Source organism: Salvelinus alpinus, chromosome 27, assembly GCF_045679555.1.
Source record: "Salvelinus alpinus chromosome 27, SLU_Salpinus.1, whole genome shotgun sequence".
In the NCBI taxonomy this organism is placed as follows: Eukaryota; Metazoa; Chordata; class Actinopteri; order Salmoniformes; family Salmonidae; genus Salvelinus; species Salvelinus alpinus.
The window spans coordinates 35,022,821-35,040,773 of NC_092112.1; the positions used below are offsets into that span (position 1 = coordinate 35,022,821).

General features: G+C 42.3%; 1 protein-coding gene across 2 annotated transcripts in view; it reads right to left on the minus strand.

The window, feature by feature from the left end:
- The window catches only part of ppp4r4 (protein phosphatase 4, regulatory subunit 4), a 120,184-nt gene extending 102,626 nt beyond the window's left edge, over window positions 1-17,558 (minus strand). The window contains exons 1-3 of one of the 2 annotated variants that reach the window (XM_071370429.1): window positions 17,361-17,558; window positions 16,239-16,414; window positions 14,261-14,334 (exon numbers count right to left, since the gene is read on the minus strand). In XM_071370429.1, coding sequence (XP_071226530.1) covers window positions 14,261-14,334; window positions 16,239-16,343 — 179 coding nt within the window. In that variant the 5' untranslated portion in view covers window positions 16,344-16,414; window positions 17,361-17,558. Of the gene's footprint in view, window positions 1-14,260; window positions 14,335-16,238; window positions 16,415-17,341 lie in introns of both variants that reach the window. The other variant, XM_071370428.1, reaches the window with a different exon arrangement.
- Window positions 17,559-17,953: the final 395 nt, after the last annotated feature.

The following is a 17,953-nucleotide window of genomic DNA, read 5'->3' on the forward strand; positions in this document are numbered from 1 at the left end:
TGGAGCAGGTTTTCATCAAGGAGCTCTCTGTACTTTGCTCCATTCATCTTTACCTCGATCCTGACTAGTCTCCCAGTCGCTGCCTCTGAAAAACATCCCCACACAGCATGATGCTGTCACCACCATGCTTCACCGTAGGGATGGTGCCAGGTTTCCTCCAGATGTGACGCTTGGCATTCAGGACAAAGAGTTCAATCTTGGTTTCATCAGACCAGAGAATATTGTTTCTTATGGTCTGACAGTCCCTGTTAGGTGCCTTTTGGCAAACTTCAAGCAGGCTGTCATGTGGCTTTTACTCTACCATAAAGGCCTGATTGGTGGAGTACTGCTGAGATGGGAGAACCTTCTAGAAGGACAACCATCTCCACAGAGGAACTCTAGAGCTCTGTCAGAGTGACCATCGCGTTCTTGGTCACCTCCCTGACCAAGGCCCTTCTCCCCCGATTGCTCAGTTTGGCCGGGCAGCCAGCTCTCGGAAAAGTCTTGAAGGTTCCAAACTTCTTCCATTTAAGAATGATGGATGGTTTTTTGCTCTGACACGCACTGTCAACTTTGGGGCCTTATAAAGACAGGGGTGTGCCATTCCAAATCATGTACAATCAATTGAATTTACCCCAGGTGGACTCCAATCAAGTTGTAGAAACATCTCAAGGATGATCAATGGAAACAGGATGCACCTGAGTTAAATTTAGAGTCTCATAGCAAAAGGTCTGAATACTTGCGTAAATAAGTAATTTCTGTTTTGTTTTTCGCTTTTCGCTTTGTGGGGTATTGTGTGTAGATTGACGAGGAAAAACATTTATTTAATCTATTTTAGAATGAGGCTGTAAAGTAACAAAATGTGGAAAAAGGGAAGGGGTCTGAATACTTTACGAATGCACTGTATATATTATACTAGCAATGCTAGCACTGTAAATTAGCTTACTTTGGATATTTTGTGCTTCTGAAGAGGAAGGGTGGTTGTTTAAAAAAAATCTATGTCTACTCACAGCCAATCAGCCAGCAGCTGCTGGCAATCAGCACTCCACTCATACTTACTTTTCCAATATGACCCAGGCTCTCGTTAACAATGAAGAAAAAAACACTTATTTCATAAAAAGGTATCGAATCAGCAGTCTGAATTGTCCTAGAGGCACTAATACAGGGATCTCCAACCATTTCTAGCATGAGAGCTAAATAATTTAACAGTGAACCAGGAGTACTAATGTGATTCCTGAAATGCAGAGCGTATTGATAGAGTATTTTTTTCTAAACTGAAATTATACTTTTGTTACATTGTTTGCTAGCTCAGCTGGTTAGTGGTTATAGCTTTGACTGCATATGAATTCAGAGTCATTCAGTGATTAGTTACAATAAAAATAATTTTTCCAGGTTCCCGTGAAGCAATTGTAATGACAGTCCACCACAATATACCCAAAGAGTTTCCTAATTAGAAAGGTTTAACTTCTTATGGCTGCAATCCCGTTAACGGGATGATATGACAAAAGCCAGTGAAAGTGCAGGGCGCCAAAACGGAAATGGACAGGCATTTTTTGGAGAACAGACACATCGGCAAAAGTCTGTGAATCTCAAAGTCTTTAGGTAAAATATTAACAGACACTTTGAACGGAAGGCTTGGCTACACACAAAAACAACAATGATGAAAATATAAAAAATGTAATATATACTTTAGAGAGGAAAATTGACCGTTGTGGATGAGACATTCTCAGTTATGGATGTGACCATTATATTAAAAAGTTATTGCAACGGCTATCAAAGTGCACTCATGGGTCCCGTGTTAACCAACCAAAACTGCACAAATGTGACCGACCGGCTCAATTCGGTCTTATGCAGCAAAATTTGAAAGTGTTTTTTACATTGGATTAAAGTAAAGACTAAAGTAAAGAAAATTGTATATCATACACTACAGTTTAGGAACAATGGAAAGTAAATCTGCTTTGAAAGTTGATCAACTTTAACTGCACTTTTGAGAAAATGGCCCTTGAATGTTTTGGAACACCTCTTCTTTGTTTACACCCATTTAGCATGGTTCACACCCTCTTAAGCCTTAGCCCCACCCATCTCTTTAAGGAGTTACATGTGAGGCCATGTACTAAACAACCAAAGATTTCAAGACTAAAGGCTGGTTTATACTACGGGTGTGTTTGGAAATTCAATCTGCTAGCTAGCTAACAGTACGCTTTAACTTGAAATGATAACGTCTTTGACAAAATTTGAAAACTGTAACACCTGAAAATGTAGACATTTACAGCTGCCTAGAAGGCCAGCATCCTGGAGTCGCCTCTTCACTGTTGACGTTGAGACTGGTGTTTTGCGGGTACTATTCAATGAAGCTGCCAGTTGAGGACTTGTGAGGCATCTGTTTCTCAAACTAGACACTCGTCCTCTTGCTCAGTTGTCCTCTTGCTCAGTTGTGCACCGGGGCCTCCCACTCCTCTTTCTGTTCTGGTTAGAGCCAGTTTGCGCTGTTCTGTGAAGGGAGTAGTACACAGCGTTGTAGGAGATCTTCAGTTTCTTGGCAATTTCTCGCATGGAATAGCCTTCATTTCTCAGAACAAGAATAGACTGACGAGTTTCAGAAGAAAGGTCTTTGTTTCTGACCATTTTGAGCCTGTAAACTACCCCACAAATGCTGATGCTCCAGATACTCAACTAGTCTAAAGGCCAGTTTAATTGCTTCTTTAATCAGAACAAATGTTTTCAGCTGTGCTAACATAATTGCAAAAGGGTTTCCTAATGATCAATTAGCCTTTTAAATGCTAAACTTGGATTAGCTAACACAACGTGCCATTGGAACACAGGAGCGATTGTTGCTGATAATGGGCCTATGTAGATATTCCATAAAAATTCTGCCGTTTCCAGCTACAATAGTCATTTACAACATTAACAATGTCTACACTGTATTTCTCATCAATTTGATGTTATGGATAAAATATGGACAAAAAAAACAAGGAAATTTCTAAGTGACCCCAAACTTTTGAACAGTAGTGTACGTGTTTGCAAAGGGCATCCATGTCTTAACAGCACGATTTGCCAAGGCAAGAAACTCAGAGCAGCCCTATCCAGAAATCTGATTAAATTCAATTTTCAAAGAACCGCTTGTTGCAATTTCGATGAGGCTCTCTTGTTCAGATATCGATAAGTGGACTGGAGGCAGGGCATGAAAGGGATCACGAATCCAGTTGTTTGTGTCGTCCGTTTCGGGAAAGTACCTGAGTAATTGTGCACCCAGCTCACTCAGGTGCTTCGCTATATCACATTTGACATTGTCCGTAAGCTTGAGTTCATTTGCACACAAAAAAATCATATAATGATGGAAAGACCTGTGTGTTGTTAATGCAGGCAGACAATAGCTCCAACTTCTTAATCATAGCCTCAATTTTGTCCCGCACATTGAATATAGTTGCGGAGAGTCCCTGTAATCCTAGATTCAGATCATTCAGGCGAGAAAAAACATCACCCAGATAGGCCAGTCGTGTGAGAAACTCGTCATCATGCAAGCGGTCAGACAAGTGAAAATTATGGTCAGTAAAGAAAACTAAGCTTGTCTCTCAATTCAAAAAAACATGTCAATACTTTCCCCCTTGATAAACAACTCACTTCTGTATGTTATAAAAGCGTTACATGGTCGCTGCCCATATCATTAGATGAAAATACACAAGAGTTCATGGGCCTTGCTTAAACAAAGTTAACCATTTTCACTGTTGTGTCCAAAACATCTTTCAAGCTGTCAGGCATTCCCTTGGCAGCAAGAGCCTCTCAGTGGATGCTGCAGTGTACCCAAGTGCCATCGGGAGCAACTGCTTGCACGCACGTTACCACTCCACTTTGCGCCATCAGTACAGATACCAACACATCTTGACCACCAAATTCCATTTGATGTCACAAGCTGTCCAGTACTTTACAAATATCCTCTCATGTTGTCCTGGTTTCCAGTGTTTTGCAGAAGAGGATGTCTTCCTTAACTGACCCCCCCCCATAAACATAACGGACATATACCAGGAGCTGTGCCAGGCCCGCCACGTCTGTTGACTCATCCAGCTGTAACGCATATAATTCACTGGCTTGTATGCAAAGCAGTAATTGCTTCAAAACATCTCCTGCCATGTCACTGATGAGTCGTGAAACGTGTTGTTTGATGAAGGCATTGTCTGTATAGTTTTTTTTCTTTGTTTTCCCCCAGCATTGTCCCAGCCATATCCGCGACAGCAGGAAGAATTAAGTCCTCCACAATAGTATGGGGCTTGCCTGTCCTCGCCACTCGGTAGCTCACCATATAAGACGCTTCTAGCCCCTTCTCATTAATGTTATCTGTTGCTTTTATACATGTCTTACTACTTCGAAAGTTGTCTTTATTCTCACTCAAAAAACTTGTGGCTTATTTTTCTAAAATGTCATGTTTTGTTTTTAAATGTCTGCACAAGAGTGAAGGTTTCATTGAGTTGTGAGATAGTACTTTTGCACATATAACACACTGTGGCTGAGGAAAGGCACTACTCCCAATATAAGTGCACCCCAAATCAATGTAGTTCTCATCATATTTGCGCCTCTTCGATGGTCCAACATCCCTGTCTGTTGTTCGGTGCTTTCCCGGGTAAAGGGCCAGTAGCTCTTCGGCTGCATCAGATTCACAACTGTCAGTGTCCATGTAGGCTAGGATAACAACAAATGTAGAATTACTGATGCTAGCAGTGGATGTGCTCGTGGAAGCAGAACAACCTGTGTCATCGACAGGTGCAGGTGTAGTATTTCTGGTAGTAGCAGTACTACCAGTAAAGCTGTTATGTGTCTCTATGCGGGCCTTACTTTTAATAATTTTTGAGCAGACGGAATGAGCAGCAGCTACGTTTAGGGACCGTTAGTGGAATGTTCCAGAAGGCATTTCTGCCAAAAAACATGCGACATACACCTAGTTTCCTGAAACGAGTCACAAATATATACAAGCTTGTGCCTTTCCAAATCATGTCCAATCAATTGAATTTACCACTGGTGGACTCCAATCAACATGTCAAGGATGATCAATAGAAACAGGATGCACCTGAGCTCAATATCGAGTCTCATAACAAAAGGTTTTGAAAACTTATGTAAATAAGTAAGTAATCTGTTTTTAAAAAATTTATACATTTGCAAACATTTCTAAAAACCAGTTTTTGCTTTGTCATTATGGAGTATTGTGTGTAGATTGATGAGGATGTATTCTTGTTTTAATCTATTTTAGAATAAGGTTGTAACGTAACAAAATGTGGAAAAAGGGATGGGGTCTGAATAGTTAACGAATGCACTGTACAGTATATACTCCACAGGAGCGGAATAAGTGGAATGGTATTAAATACATCAAACACATGTTTCTGTGATATACGCCTAACCCTAGAATCTGCGATTGATACTTTAATTTCCATATTTATTTGAGCTAGCTGCACTTATTCCTCATTCATAGCTACCCATGTTGGCAGTCTCCGACGCTGCTTCAGTATGTTGGAGACACCCGCTAAGTGCTACTGAAAGTCAACAAAGGAACATACCCCTAGAGCCTGCGAGAGCTGGGGCGCAAGATGGCTCAACGACTGATCACACGGCTACGGACCCAGGAACGGAAACGACTACGAGTAGGAAAACAGCACATGAAACAACCATAACAGCAGCAGGACACACACTTCAGGTGTGCAGCTGTGGTTGGGAGAGAGTAACATCGGCAAGGGGGTTAAGGATCCATCAAGGGAGGAAAAGGTGCTTGGGAGAGCAGAGACAGGGACCTCGCATTGACCAGTACTTCTTACGAAGCAGCCAGTCAAATCAGTCGAATGAAGCACAGCGACGGGACGCAAACCAAAGTTCGCAGAGCATCAGCACCCCTGTAACGGAGGAGGATAACAAGCACAGAAATGCCGGTAGATGAACTCACCCAACCACAGAGACCTCTAAAAGAGGAAAAGATCAAAGGGCACAGACCGAGTGTGAAGTGGCCCAAAGCTGTTGAAAAGAGAGAGTGGGAAACAATCAACAACGACCTGACAAATCTTTGAACAACAGTTAGGAACAGCAGAGAAAAAGCTTGAAAGAATGGGAGACATTATCTACCACTACGGAGAAGTCTGCTTTGGAGTAAACGAAAGGAGAAGTGGCAAGACACCACCCGCGCCAGCCAAATCTAGGAGGCAGCAAGAGATCGAGATATTGTCAGAGAGAGAAGGCAGCTGAGAAATCAGTGGAAGAAGGCCTCTGATGCAGAGAGAGAAGGTCTCATGCTACTCCAAGCAGACATCAAATGTCGGCTGGCAACCTTGCGAAGAGCGGAAAACGTAAGGAAACTTCATAGGAAGAAGGAACACTCAAGAACACGGTTCTATAAAAAAAACTTTAAGTTTGTCAAAGACCTCTTCGCAAAGGAAAAGTGTGGAATCCTAAAAACTCCAAAGCCAGAACTGGAAGAACATCTGGGAAAGGTCCACCAGGACACGAAAAGGCATGAGCAGATCATCATCCCACCTATTCAACCACCAGAATTCAATCTGGACACTGACCCTCCAAAATGGAAGGAAGTAGAGAACGTTGTCCGACGAGCAAGAGCGGCCTCGGCTCCTGGGACTAATGGAATACCATACAAGCTCTACAAGAATGCCCCAGATGTTCTACGCTTTCGTTGGAGGCTCATGAGGATAGTGTGGCAGAAGGAAATAATACCAAAGGCATGGCGAAGGGCTGGTGGTGTGCTAATCCTGAAAGAGAAGCATGCGACAGACATCAGTCAATTCCGACCAATCTCCCTTCTCAACGTCGAAGGGAAGATCTTTTTCAGTATAATAGCACAGAGGCTGTCCACTTACCTGGAAAGGAACAAGTACATTGATACATCTGTACAGAAAGCAGGCATTCCTGGTTTCTCTGGTTGCCTGGAACATACTAGTATGATTTGGCACCAGATCCAAACAGCTAAGAAGGACAAGAGAGACCTCTATGTCATCTTCCTCGACCTGGCCAATGCCTTTGGCTCAGTTCCCCATGAACTCCTCTGGGAATCCTTTAACATTTTTCACATACCAGAACCCATCACTACACTGGTAAAGGCCTATTTCCAAGACCTGCAATTGTGTTTCACAACACCTGACTTCATAACAACATGGCAGCGCTTGGAAGTAGGCATAATGGCAGGCTGTACAATTTCACCTCTGGCCTTCACTATGTCCATGGAAGTCATCATCAGGGCATCGAGATGGGTGGTCGGCGGTGAGAGAACTAAGGAAGGGCTCCGTCTCCCACCTATCCGAGCATACATGGATGACATGACTACACTGACCACCACTGCAGCATGCACCAGGCGGCTACTTGCAAAACTCCAGGATAACATCAAGTGGGCCCGGATGAAAATCAAGCCAAGCAAATCTCGAAGCATCTCCATAGTCAAGGGACAGCTTAAAGATGTGAGGTTCTGCATTGGTGATGACCCGATACCAACGGTGTCTGAGCAACCTGTCAAGAGCCTGGGTAGATGGTACAACGAAAGCCTCCGGGATAAAGATCAAGTGCAGCAAGTAAGGCAGGACATCGCCGACGGTCTTGAGAACATCAACAAGACCCTACTGCCTGGGAAGCTCCCTACTGCCAGTCTCCTCCTGCGCAGACAGGAGGAGACTGCAAGAAGTGCAAAGGCTGTCTCTCTTGCTAAACAAGGGCAATGGACGCGGTGGGAAGGCCTGGAGAGGAGAAAGATCAACTGGAGTGAGCTTTGGCAAATGGAGGCAAGCAACATCAGCTTCATCATAAGAGCTGTTTATGATGTGCTTCCGTTACCAAAAAACCTACATCAATGGTATGGCGAGGACCCGACCTGCCCCCTCTGCCCAGCTCCAGCGACTCTCAGACATATAATGACAGGTTGCAGGACCCGCCTCTTACAAGGCCGCTACACCTGGAGGCACAATCAGGTCCTCAAGAGCCTGGCTGCAGCACTTGAGACCAAGAGGAGTGCAACCAATTCATTACCTCCAAAAACAAGCAATCGCGTCAAAACAACAACATTCATCCGGGAGGGACAGAAAAGGCCCAAGCATCCTCCTACGAAGCCAGAAACTGGACACCTAGCCATGGCCCGGGACTGGAAGATGCTTGTCAATATTGGCCAGCAACTCATTTTTCCACCTGAGATTGCTTCTACCAACCTTAGGCCAGGCATGGTACTCTGGTCCCCTTCACGAAAGGCTGTGTACATCATAGAGCTCACAGTCCCGTGGGAAAACTCTGTTGAAGAGGCCTACGAGCGTAAGAAACTGCGTTACACAGAGTTGGCAGCAGACGCAACTCAGCGTGGCTGGAATGCAAAAGTCTGGCCAGTTGAAGTGGGATGCAGAGGACTCGTGGCTTCTTCCACCATCAGGTTGCTGAAAGAACTTGGAATCTATGGACAGGCTCTGCGGCAGACCGTCAGAGCAGTTTCTCAAGCAGCTGAAAGAGGCAGCCAGTGGATCTGGATCAAACGGAAGGACCCTTGCTGGGCTATAACTTCATGACCCCCCACCCCCACCTGAGAACCCAATTCAGATCCCTCCAACTTGAGGAGGGCATATGAGGTATGCGGTCAGCTGTAGGGCTGGCTCAGGGAAGAGGACACCCCTGCCTTGCATAGTCCCGTGGGAAATCTTAATTGGGCATGGGACACAAGCTAAGGCTTGATCACCCTTTAGCTGGCCACCTTTGATGAGGGTGTTTAGTGATTAAAGGCTCAGGCTCAGGCTTGACAGCTGCAGTTCTCAAGTACCACAAAGACACTGAAAAATATTGTCACTGGGGGGTACCCGTGCTTACTCAGGAAGTAAACAAACTCAGCATGACCGGTGAAAGTTTTTAAGACCTTTATGATCACATGCAATGCTCCGGTTAGCAGAACAACGCATCATTGCAGTTCATAAGAGAACGTGCGTAGACCCGTAACGGATCACTCACACAGATAGTAAGCTAGCTGGCTATCTTAATCTAACATAAACACACTTCGGAAGCAGTACGAAGTGAATGAACATTTTATTATGATCGCGTTATGCAGTGATGCTGACTAGTGAGTCCATAATCATTTTATGAAGTGTATGTAACAGTCACATCCGTTACGCTTAGAATGAGTACTGACAAAGATAGAAAGGCAACCAATTACACATCCCCTCAGCCCTTGATGAAAGTTAGCTTTGCATAGAAAATTTGAATACATTCATACTCGAAATGCATCTACAATAACTTTTTCAAAAATGTAACGGATGTGACACCGCCTGTCCAAATCAGCGTTCTATCTTTACTAGATTGTAAAATTCTATACTAGCACTCAATGGACTAAAATGTGTTTGATATTGTTTCATTAACCTTCTGACTTTGTCAGAAACACAGGAGGACAGATGTGAGTACCAAAACAAGTTCTGTGAGCCATTGCCAAAAGCTATGAAATCTGGTTGACTGAAAAGCCTTATTTTGAGACATTATATCCTACCTTGTATTAACAATAACACAACATTTCGAAAATATAAAGGCCAACTATAGTCTGTACTTCAAAATACACACATTCAATTAAATATGAAAGTAGTGTAATTAGGAAATTAGCTATTTAGTTTTTTCATGCTCAGATTGACCTTACCATTGAATTTCGCCTTACGGAAGAACAATAATAATAACCAACGCCAACAAATACAATAGGATTTCTCGCAGCTTTGCTGCTTGATCCCCTATAAATCCAATGTCTTACTCAGAACTCCAAATAAATCAAGGTCATTAGAAGGGGACACATGCAGGCCTAGCAGACGGTTAAGTTAGCATCGCACAGTGATCTCCACACATTCCTTGAGAACTCAAGAAGCGACAAGCTAGCTTCTTGCTCCAGAACGTTCCACGGTTGACTCAAGTGTGTTATGTTAGGAGAATGCAGATTCGAATGTTGGGTCTGCAGTGGCAGAGATGGACCCCTCGACACACAATCAATATGTAATAACAGTCAATGTTCAATGGTTTGTAAACTCCCACATTTTCCAAACAAAGCCAGACTTCTCCATGTGACTCATTTGGCTACTAAGTTGTAGCCAAGATGTCCAGTCAGGTATTTTCATTTGGCAACTTGAAGCCTAGAGGTCCAGACAGGGATTTTCCTATGTTCATTAGCTACAGCAGCATTTTCCAAATTACAGTTGAAGTCAGAAATGTACATACACTTAGGTTGGAGTCATTAAAACTTGTTTTTCAACCACTCCACAAATTTCTTGTTAACAAACTATAGTTTTGGCAAGTCGTTTAGGACATCTACTTTGGGCACGACACAAGTAATTTTTCCAACAATTTTTTACAGACAGATTATTTCACTTATAATTCACTGTGTCACAATTCCAGTGGGTCAGAAGTTTACATACACTAAATTGACTGTGCCTTTAAACAGCTTGGAAAATTCCCAAAATTATATCATGGCTATAGAAGCTTCTGATAGGCTAATTGACATCATTTGAGTCAATTGGAGGTGTACCTGTGGATGTATTTCAAGGCCTACCTTCAAACTCAGTGCCTCTTTGCTTGACATCATGGGAAAATTAAAATAAATCAGCCAAGACCTCAGGAAAAAATGTGGAGACCTCCCCATCATCTTTGGGAGCAATTTCCAAACGCCTGAAGGTACCACGTTCATCTGTACAAACAATAGTACGCAAGTATAAACACCATGGGACCACGCAGCCGTCATACCGCTCAGGAAGGAGACGCGTTCTCTCTCCTAGAGATGAACGTACTTTGGTGCTTAAAGTGCAATCCCAGAACAACAGCAAAGGACCTTGTGAAGATGCTGGAGGAAACAGGTACAAAAGTATCTATATCCACAGTAAAGCGAGTCCTATATAAAGATAACCTGAAAGGCCGGTCAGCAAGGAAGAAGCCACTGCTCCAAAACCGCCATAAAAAAGACAGACTACGGTTTGCAACTGTACATGGGGACAAAGATCGTACTTGTTGGAGAAATGTCCTCTGGTCTGATGAAGCAAAAAATAGAACTGTTTGGCCATAATGACCATCGTTATGTTTGGAGGAAAAAGGGGGAGGCTTGCAAGCCGAAGAACACCATCCCATCCGTGAAGCACGGGGGTGGCAACATTGTGTTGTGGGGGTGCTTGCTGCAGGAGGGACTGGTGCACTTCACAAAATAGATGGCATCATGAGGATGGACAATTATGTGGATATATTGAAGCAACATCTCAAGACATCAGTCAGGAAGTTAAAGCTTGGTCGCAAATGGGTCTTCCAAATGGACAATGACCTCAAGCATACTTCCAAAGTTGTGGCAAAATGGCTTAAGGACAACAAAGTCAAGGTATTAGAGAGGCCATCACAAAGCCCTGACCTCAATCCTATAGAAAATTTGTGGGCAGAACTGAAAAAGCGTGTGCGAGCAAGGAGGCCTTACAACCCTGACCCAGTTACACCAGCTCTGTCAGGAGGAATGGGCCAAAATTCACCCAACTTATTGTGGGAAGCTTGTGGAAGGCTACCCGAAAGTTTCACCCAAGTTAAACAATATAAAGGCAATGCTACCAAATACTAATTGAGTGTATGTAAACTTCTGACCCACTGGGAATGTGATGAAAGAAATAAATCTGAAATAAATAATTCTCTCTACTATTATTCTGACATTTCACATTCTTAAAATAAAGTGGTGATCCTAACTGACCTAAGACAGGGAATTTTACTTGGATTAAATGTCAGGAATTGTGAAAAATTTTGTTTAAATGTATTTGGCTAAGGTGTATGTAAACTTCTGACCTTAACTGTAGGTGTTGAGACCTGATTAGAAAATGGGGTCGCGAGAGAAACTCTGAAAAATTATATAAAAATGGGGTCATGGTAGGAATGTTAACAGTTAACCATTAATTGGTTAGTTGCCGAAAATACATTGACCGCTCCTGTTATCGGTCTATAGAATAATTAGCATAATTTAGAGGAAGTAAATTGGCATGTGTGTATTTTTGTTCGTCGTCATGTATCTTATCACATATGCACAACATACAGAGCCTAGTTTAAGGAGTGGAATGGCCCATCACTTGTCAGACAGCGTGAGAGCAGCTCCTCGAAAAGCTAGTACTAGAGTGAAACGTGCTTTTATAAGCCCAGTCATTGAGCAAAAAAGAACAATTCCAAATGTAATCGCGTGTTTAAAACTGTTTTGATGGCCACGATTAAAAAGAGCTAGTATTTGTATTTCTCAATCTCAACTCGTAATTAAAGTGCTACTCCCATTCGCCATTTGAGTGCATAGGCTATATAGTCAACGGTAGGCATGCTATCAGCGAGTCACCCACCACTTCGCAATGTGAGCTTGAGGCAGTATAATTGTTTGAAACCTGAACGTTTTACTTTACTTCAAATAATGATGAATGTCTTACCTTGCTTCAAAGTAGCCTAGCCAAAATCCAACCATAGAAACGTGGAGGCAATTCTTTTACAGAGACTTCCTCTTGCTATTAACCAGCATTTCTCTCCTGTTCTATTGGTTTTCATATTAACTTTCTTTCATTGTCCAGAAGTCAAAGGCACAATCCTAGTCATATTAGCAACCCATCATAGTTGTTGCTTTTAGAATCCCCCTCTTTTAAGAGTCTCTGTCACTTATGGAAATGCATGCTTAAGGTGTGCTGTTTAGTAGGCTTGGGCGGTGTACCCTATATACTGTATACTGTGGTATTTGGAAATAGCCACGGGATCGTATTTCAATAACATTGAAACTATTTATTTGAATTTCTTCAATAAATGTTCATATTTGTCGCTACTTTTACAGTAAATACCTGCAGTCAACTTGTGCAATACGTTAGGAGATAAAGCTGATTGTGTTCTTCATTTCACCTGTCACATTATTTTACATTATGAAGCTTACCATAGTTCCCCAGAACAGTTGAGCCAGTCAAGTGTTTGTTTGTAAATAGCACAACGGGAGAAAGTGGGAGAAGGTGAGTCCAGCTGTGTATTGACAGGGGTCGCATTTTATATTGAAAGTGAACAGTGTTTTTTTGCTTGAATAGAGTGACCAGGGACATGCAACTATACATTAATGCAACATATTCTGAAAAAAATAGCTTAATTTTCATCAGATGACAAACAGAAGTGCAACGCTATTTGGCTGGCAACCACACAAGAAAATGATCTTACAATGAAAAAGCAAGGTATTTTATGCAAAGACGATGCATGGCTATCATATTTCTAATATTTATCATAGAAAGAATGTAGCCAGCTACATTTCCTAATGTTTCACTTGAAGTTAATTTTGCATTTTACCGGAGAAAAGTAGACTGGCTACACCGAGAAAAGTACAGGAGAAAAGTCAGAGTGGTGTTGATAGAATGCCCATTTGTAAATTCTCATCTGAGTGGATAAGTGCAACTGAAGCACAACATTTCTCTGATGCTGAGCAGAAATTACAATAAGAAGCATTTTAGATCTGCGTTAACAAAAAGCAGCAAGATAATTCTTAGGCGTTTTATATTTTTTACCTGCGTCAAAAACAAAAAATTCTGCGTTAACACGACCTCTAATTTAAACTTGCTAGTTATCTAAGTAAGTGGCTGAATTAATAAAGTGAAGGGCCATACAAATGTGTTAGCTTTCTGCCGCGTTTGAAAAGTCAAAGCCCTTTGGATGAGTTATCTGTACAGCTGCCACAGCTATCTTTTGATTTCCTTGCATTTTTTTAATCATCTGTTCTTGCCCTGTCCATGGAAATTCACTATTACTTGTGCTAATTTTGTTAGCATTCTGGTAATAGACATCCAATGGGCTCCCCCTTGTGTACTAAGCCAGTAATACTGTAAATCCTGGGATGAGACAAGGACTGTATGACGATATGAAAATCCCCAACCCTACTGTTTACAACTGTGATTTCACGCAAATTGCATTTTGGCAAATGTTTGAAAATGACTTTTTATTAGCTGCTTCATTACAGCAGTTGCATGTTCAATTATAGGCTATAGCCTTTTGACTAAGGTAATAGTCTTGCTATAGTTGCTTGTTTTGATGAATCTCAATGAAAAACATTTAACCGTTTGTTGACCGGTTAATGAGGGTCGGTTAGTCGGAAGCTAAATTGAACGAAACCCCTGAGCTAATGTTTATTGCAGACATCAGATAATAGCTCCACCTTGCCCTCTGACCGCATTACTTAGGCTACACCTATTCAATCATTTCAAAAGTTTTCATAAGGGTCTAGAGACTGTTTGTGATTAAAAATGACTGTGGTCTCTTACAATAGCCCTCCATTCCCCTTTACCTGAGGAGGTAGACCGCCCGCTCAATGTCATTCAAATCCTCGTCCACAGTCAGCTTCTCTATCTCTTCAGCAGTCTGAAAGTAGAACAGTAGACAGAAGATAATGAGAGATTAATCAGTTCAAGCCTAATAAAAACAGACATTGGACAACTTTATAAAGGACACATCGCCATCTACAAAACCACTGTAATGCTGATCAAATCGATAACTAAGTAACTTATGAGGATGCTCACCCACTAGGCACGAACGTCTATTCAACCTTTATTCCACATTGGTTCAATGTCATTTAATTGAAATGACGTGGAAACAATGTTGATTCAACCATTGTGTGCAAAGGGACTCCATTATGTGAATGTGTGTGTGTGTGGGAGGGAGGGAAGGTTAACTACATTCTGGCCCCGTCTGTCGCTTCACTGGCTCTACCACTGTGACTGGGCATCCTATTGCACTAGTAATGACCTGTTTACCCAGACTTGAGTGGGGGAGGAGGGGGGCAAATTCTGGGTTGATGTGGTGAGGGCTGGACAGGATTCTGAGTACGGTTCTAAATTGACTCAGCGAGTCATAAGTAAGGGGGTTGCAGTGAGGCACGACAGACTGACTGCAGTTATTTCTCTCTGTCCCTGTTTGCTTGTGTGGGAGAGTGTGCGTGGGGGACCAGGGGGAGTGTGGGTGTGTGTGTGCGTAGTCTCTTACGTTGAAGCTTCTCTCATTATCTGAGCCGCCTCACTCTGGATCCTCCTCGACACAGAAAAAAAGAAAGCGGAGCACAGAAAACACACGCCCACCTCGGAAGGAGCAGCCATGCATACAGAATAAGATAGTTAAAGTAGCCTAACCCTTTCCTCACTACCCCACTGTCAGCCTAACAAGTATTTAAAGAAAGGACGAGGAGAAAGATGAGACTCTAACCCTTTATGCATTCCCTAAGGTTGTCCATGTTTTAATATCACATTTGCACCAAGAGGATCCATAAACTACAGCAGGGAGAATAAAAAAAACGCTTGTGGGCTGCCTCTTGCTAACCCCTGAACTACAGCATAGAGGAGGGTGACTATTTTTGATGGAGAGGAAATCCTTGACTGTTCTGCAGATACTGTCCGCAGTGGAGGAGCGGGCAAGTGAGGGGGAGAAAGAGAGCCAGTGATGCAAACAGCTGACAGAAGCTGCGTCACAGGAGAAAGCAAACGTGTGGGCAACCCCATTACATAGTCGGTTCTTGTAGTGATTTATGCTGCATTCAAAGCAACTGGGAATTCGGAAAGCACCATTCAAGACAACTGGAACCTTGTGAAAAAACTAGGTCAAATCATAAAGTGTTCCTGACTTGAAATTCCAAGTCGGATGACCGTTCAAACCGATTTTCGCAGTCGGAGATTTTTTTTCCCACGAGTGCCCAATTGTCTTGAACGCATTGACGTCGGAAGTCGGCGATTTCCCAGTTCCCAGTTGTTTTGAACGCGGCTTTGGTTCGTGCAAGTAGCGATTTCACAGGGGTAGCCTACACTGATGCTGAAATGATAACTGTCGCTGCCGTGTCGCCAGGCTACAGTGCGATAGCATGTTCCATTGACTATTTGTGCGAGGAACTAAAAGTTATGATATAGGCTAAGTCATGACAATGGCTAAGTGTAGGCAGGTGCCTATGTTTTGCTGTAATAAAGCAGAACCATAACTGAAAAGAAAAGGAAAATACAAATGGCAGATGAAGGTGACAATAAGCATTGTCAGCATAGCTACATATACATTTTCATATAGGCTCTTCGTAACATTAACAAACCTAGGCTTTGATATCAGAATATCTAATCATAGCCTATAACCCTGTTTTTAGTGATGTATGAAATTATTTCAATTACATTTCTACAAAGACAATTTTCTGAGAAAAAGGCATACAAAACATCACGCGGAATATAGTAAACAAATAGCAGAAGATCAATATTTCAAACATAACGTTAGCTATGCACTTTCTTGTCAAATACCTTTAGACTCCTGCGTATAGGTCTTTCGATGAATGTTAAGTCTTGCAGATCGTCTACCTGACCAAACAGGCTGGACTGGTTCAAAGTCATTTTGCTGACGAACATCTGTGTTTTTAGTCTCCTTTTTGGAACAGCTGTCGCAAGTGTTAAAGCCTTGTCATGGTCATGGCTCCAAACTGTGAATGTGTAAGATGAATTCTTTGATTTGGGGAAAGCTGATCCACCCACGAGAAAGCTTATTTGATGTTAGCTAACGTTACTGCCTTGGAACTTGATGGGTAGCAGTGGTGATAGATGATGATGCTGAGTAACGTTAGTTCCAAGCACATCCGAAAAGCATGATCATCTCCCTCTCTGATTTGACAGCTTTCTATCTATGTATAAATAATGAAAAAATGCTGTAGTTATGCTTAAATCTCACAAGGTGAGATGTCACCTAATATCCCACCTTGTCACCTACTATCGCAAACAGTGATGCACTCAATTCCCACGACAAGCTCTCATCGTCAACTGGTTTGGTTTGGCTACCTAGCTAGTTTTTTAGAATAACACGACCTACGAGCTTGCTAACGTTCCCTGGTGCACTTAGAGACGTTGTTTATTATCTTGAAATAACTAGCTAGCTACAGTACTTCATAGCAGAAGTAATGTTTCCAAGTTCACTTCCTATATTAGAGTAGTTTCGACCTGTTCCAAGTGACAGAATGATGAAGTCCTTTTCGATGGATGAAAGTGATTCATTGCTGCTGACTAATAAACAGCTGAGACAGACTTAGCCAAAGCAAAACTCTACATGTAAACCGAAAAATAGTTTGCCAAAATAGCTAACGTTAGCTAGCTATCTTACAACAACATAACTACCAAAACTAAGCTTTGAAATCCATCTACCCACAGTTGCTACCTATCAAGATTCAAATTAGCCTACAAACGTAACGTTAGCTAGCTAAAACGTTAATACTGTAGCTAGCTAGCCAGGTTGGAGTTTAACTGAAGTGAAGTGAGTAGCAGATTATGCCCTTTTTGCTGTGCTAAAAACATTACTATCAACAACAGAAAAATATATCTCTACTCCAAGCAAACAAAAAAACAATGTTATAGTTTACGTGTTCATTTTCCAGACACCTTGAAAATATCTCTCTCGGCCCTGTAATTTTCAACATAATCCACGCACACGCACATACTGTTTACACCACGGAAACGCACTGCAGCGACTAAAGAGGTTTCCATGGCGACGACATGCTACAGTGCCTGGCTGAAAGAACGTAATGCACCTCTCATCAAATTCTAGTCCAGTACTAGCTAGATAAGATTGAAAATAGTTCGATTTGGTATAGAAGCGTGAAAATGGCCACATGTATATACTTTTTCGCGCTGAAACCCCCCTGATATAATGCAATTTCAGCAAAGCCTCTGGTCGGCCTTTAGCGTCATCTATACGTCAATGTGAAAATGCAGTTACCTGCTTTTACGTTTTGGGTCTAGATCAGCCTTTCTTAAAGTAATGGGTCACGATCCAAAATGGGTCGCATACCTGTTAATGGTGGGTCGCAACGTGTCAGAGTAAATGTATAATTATTTTATTGATTACTGGAATTGATTTGGTCAAGTGAAACTGCACTCACTGTTCAGTGCGCTCTATGTTTAGCAGCGGTCTCTGCTAAATTTGGCAGCTACGCAAGTGGGAGATGCCCGTGTGCTTCGCGGTTTACCAGATC